Raw genomic sequence first — 2,618 nt, 5'->3', positions numbered from 1 at the left:
CATTAAACGTCACCCATCTGATGAACCGATTAGGAGAGTAGATGTTTTAGGTTTGACTTATGTTAAGAAAGGCAGGGGTCGACCTAGGAAGACTTGGGCTTACTGTATAAAAAATGATCTTAATATATCAGAACTTAATGAAACTATGACACTAAAATTTTTTATTTGTTCTTGGCGCATCAATATATCAAGCTGGTAAGAGCTATTCACAGCCATAAAATATATTTAAAAGTAATATATAAATTATAAAAATATACTTATTATCATCTACATATAAATATAGTGTATCTATATATATCTAAATCAGAATTTATTTATGTTTAATTCATTAAATAAATAAGATTATTGTTATTATTAGTATTTGAGTCCATGACATGAATGATTGATGCAAGTTCTGATTTTTAAACACTCAAATAGAAATTCGGCAAAGCATTACTATCACATCTAGGGTTCAAAAATAGCATACCCCAACAACTTGAGACTATAAGAGACAAGTGAGCAACGGTTCAACCGACAAAGCGAATCGACTCATCAATCGACCAACCGACTGACCGAAGCACAGGCAGAAACCCCTAATCATGATTAGACGAACGGCCCATTTTTTCCACGATAGACAAGATCCTCATTCGACCGAACATCTCGATCGACCAAACACAAAGCATGATGGCCTCCAATCGATCACTCAAGTCAATTGAATTCTAACATGTCAATATAACAATTACTGTCATATCAAAATTCAAATTATAATACAAATATATAATAAAATACATATAATTTGTTAGAGCATTGATCGTATTAACACTCAAGGGTTGCTTACAAAAGACAATCCGTGATCTAACAAGTACGTATGACAATCTTTCTTAAATTTTACATAAAAATATATAATTTTTAAATTAAAAACATTTTAATATATTAATTTAGAAGTCCAATCCATATCCGATGCTGCACGGCTCCATAATTAAAAATATGCATGCATCATAGAAAATGAATCATTGACGGTAAACTAAAAAAAGAAAAAAAAAATTACAGACATACCCTCAATTCCCATCAATTTACATATCCAACACCTAAGCTTCAATTTTTTTATAAATGTCACTTTATATCTTTATAAAATGGGGTTAGTTTCACTTTTAATAATTAAATCAGTGATATTTTTAATGCGGCATAAAAAAATGAGTGATATAAATATAAAAAAACAAAAGTACAGGTGCCAGATGTGTAAATACATAAGAATTTGGTGGTATGTACGCAAATACACACCACACAATTCTTTCATGACACTCAAAGGCCGGTATCATTTTAGAAGCATTTACATACACACCACACAATTCATATATACTTACATAACCCCTAAGATTTCATATTTATATAAATAACACTCGATTCTTTAATATCACACCAAAAATATAACTATTAAATGTGAAATACACCTTTCATGCTTAGCTTCATGACACTAAAGTGTTATATTTATAAATATGAAAGTTGGGGTGTTAATTATATAAATACATGAACATTAAAGTTGATGAAATTTGGCAAAGAGAATATTGCTTGTGATGGCAGAGAAAACCCGCAACAACAAAAGCTATATGCATTCATACAAGTAGGGTTGTAAATGAGCCGAGCTTGAGCGAGCTCAGGCTTGGCTCGTGTTCGAAATCAGCTCGTGTTCGAAATCGGCTCGTGAACAATGTGTTCGTGTTCTGCTTGATTTAAATATTTGTGTTCGTGTTCGGCTCGAAATTGACTTGTTAAAATTAAATTAAGAAAAATAGATGTAAAATGTGAGATTCGAACATGAACCAAATATATACAAAAGAAAAGCTGTTCTTGTTCGGCTCGTTTATAATTCGAACTTTAAAAATTTGAGTTGTTCTTGTTCGACTCGTTTATAATTTGAACTTTAAAAATTTGTTTGTTTTCGGCTCATTCGTTAAGTAAACGAGCCGAACACGAGCTATTTAACGAGCCGAACACGAGTTGTTCGCAAACAACAGGCTTTTTTGATAGCCCTACATACAAGTGAAGCAAAATCTAGAAACCTTTACAATATAGGGACACCTTTTACCACTATTTTCTTAAAATGATTTGATTTGTATTATTTTATCAGTATGCAGCATGCATTTCATAAGAAATAATGAAAGACAATTAAAACAAAGTGTTGCCAGAACTAACTTTTTGTTGTCTTTGGTTCCAAAATTATGAATGAATTATTAAAAAGAGCACAAAAATGTGGTGAGGATGAGGTAAAATTGAAATAATCATACATGTTATGTGTGGTTTTGATGAGGGTTACGTTAAATAAGAAGCTGTGATTGCTTATCTTCTGGAGCAACCAGCTGCCACAGTGACCTGTAGGTTGAGATATCAGCTGCTTCGACTCCGATTGAAGCAAGATTACGGCCATACTCCTATTGAAGAATCCCATGAGCATTAGGAAAAATTCAATTCTCAGCAAAGCATTCCATTAAATACATAAAACTTTGTAAGAAAATATCTCTAATCAGAACTAGGTAAATTTCAGTACTTGACCAACAACCCAAAAATAAAAATTAAAAAAAAAAAAAACACTTTGGTACTAGTTTTGTAAATAATAATGTTTCGAATGTTATATATATATA

The 2,618-nt window shown here is 31.4% G+C and overlaps 1 protein-coding gene across 1 annotated transcript in view; it reads right to left on the bottom strand.

Moving 5' to 3' along the window:
- Positions 1–2,120: 2,120 nt before the first annotated feature.
- LOC110024835 (conserved oligomeric Golgi complex subunit 2) overlaps positions 2,121–2,618 on the bottom strand; it is a 29,681-nt gene continuing 29,183 nt past the window's right edge. Inside the window, exon 12 of the mRNA XM_020725006.1 lies at positions 2,121–2,408. Coding sequence (XP_020580665.1) covers positions 2,295–2,408 — 114 coding nt within the window. The 3' untranslated portion in view covers positions 2,121–2,294. The remainder of the gene's footprint in view (positions 2,409–2,618) is intronic.

Source organism: Phalaenopsis equestris, unplaced genomic scaffold (genome assembly GCF_001263595.1).
Source record: "Phalaenopsis equestris unplaced genomic scaffold, ASM126359v1 Scaffold000276, whole genome shotgun sequence".
Classification (NCBI taxonomy): Eukaryota; Viridiplantae; Streptophyta; class Magnoliopsida; order Asparagales; family Orchidaceae; genus Phalaenopsis; species Phalaenopsis equestris.
This window is presented reverse-complemented; position numbering and strand designations above follow the sequence as displayed.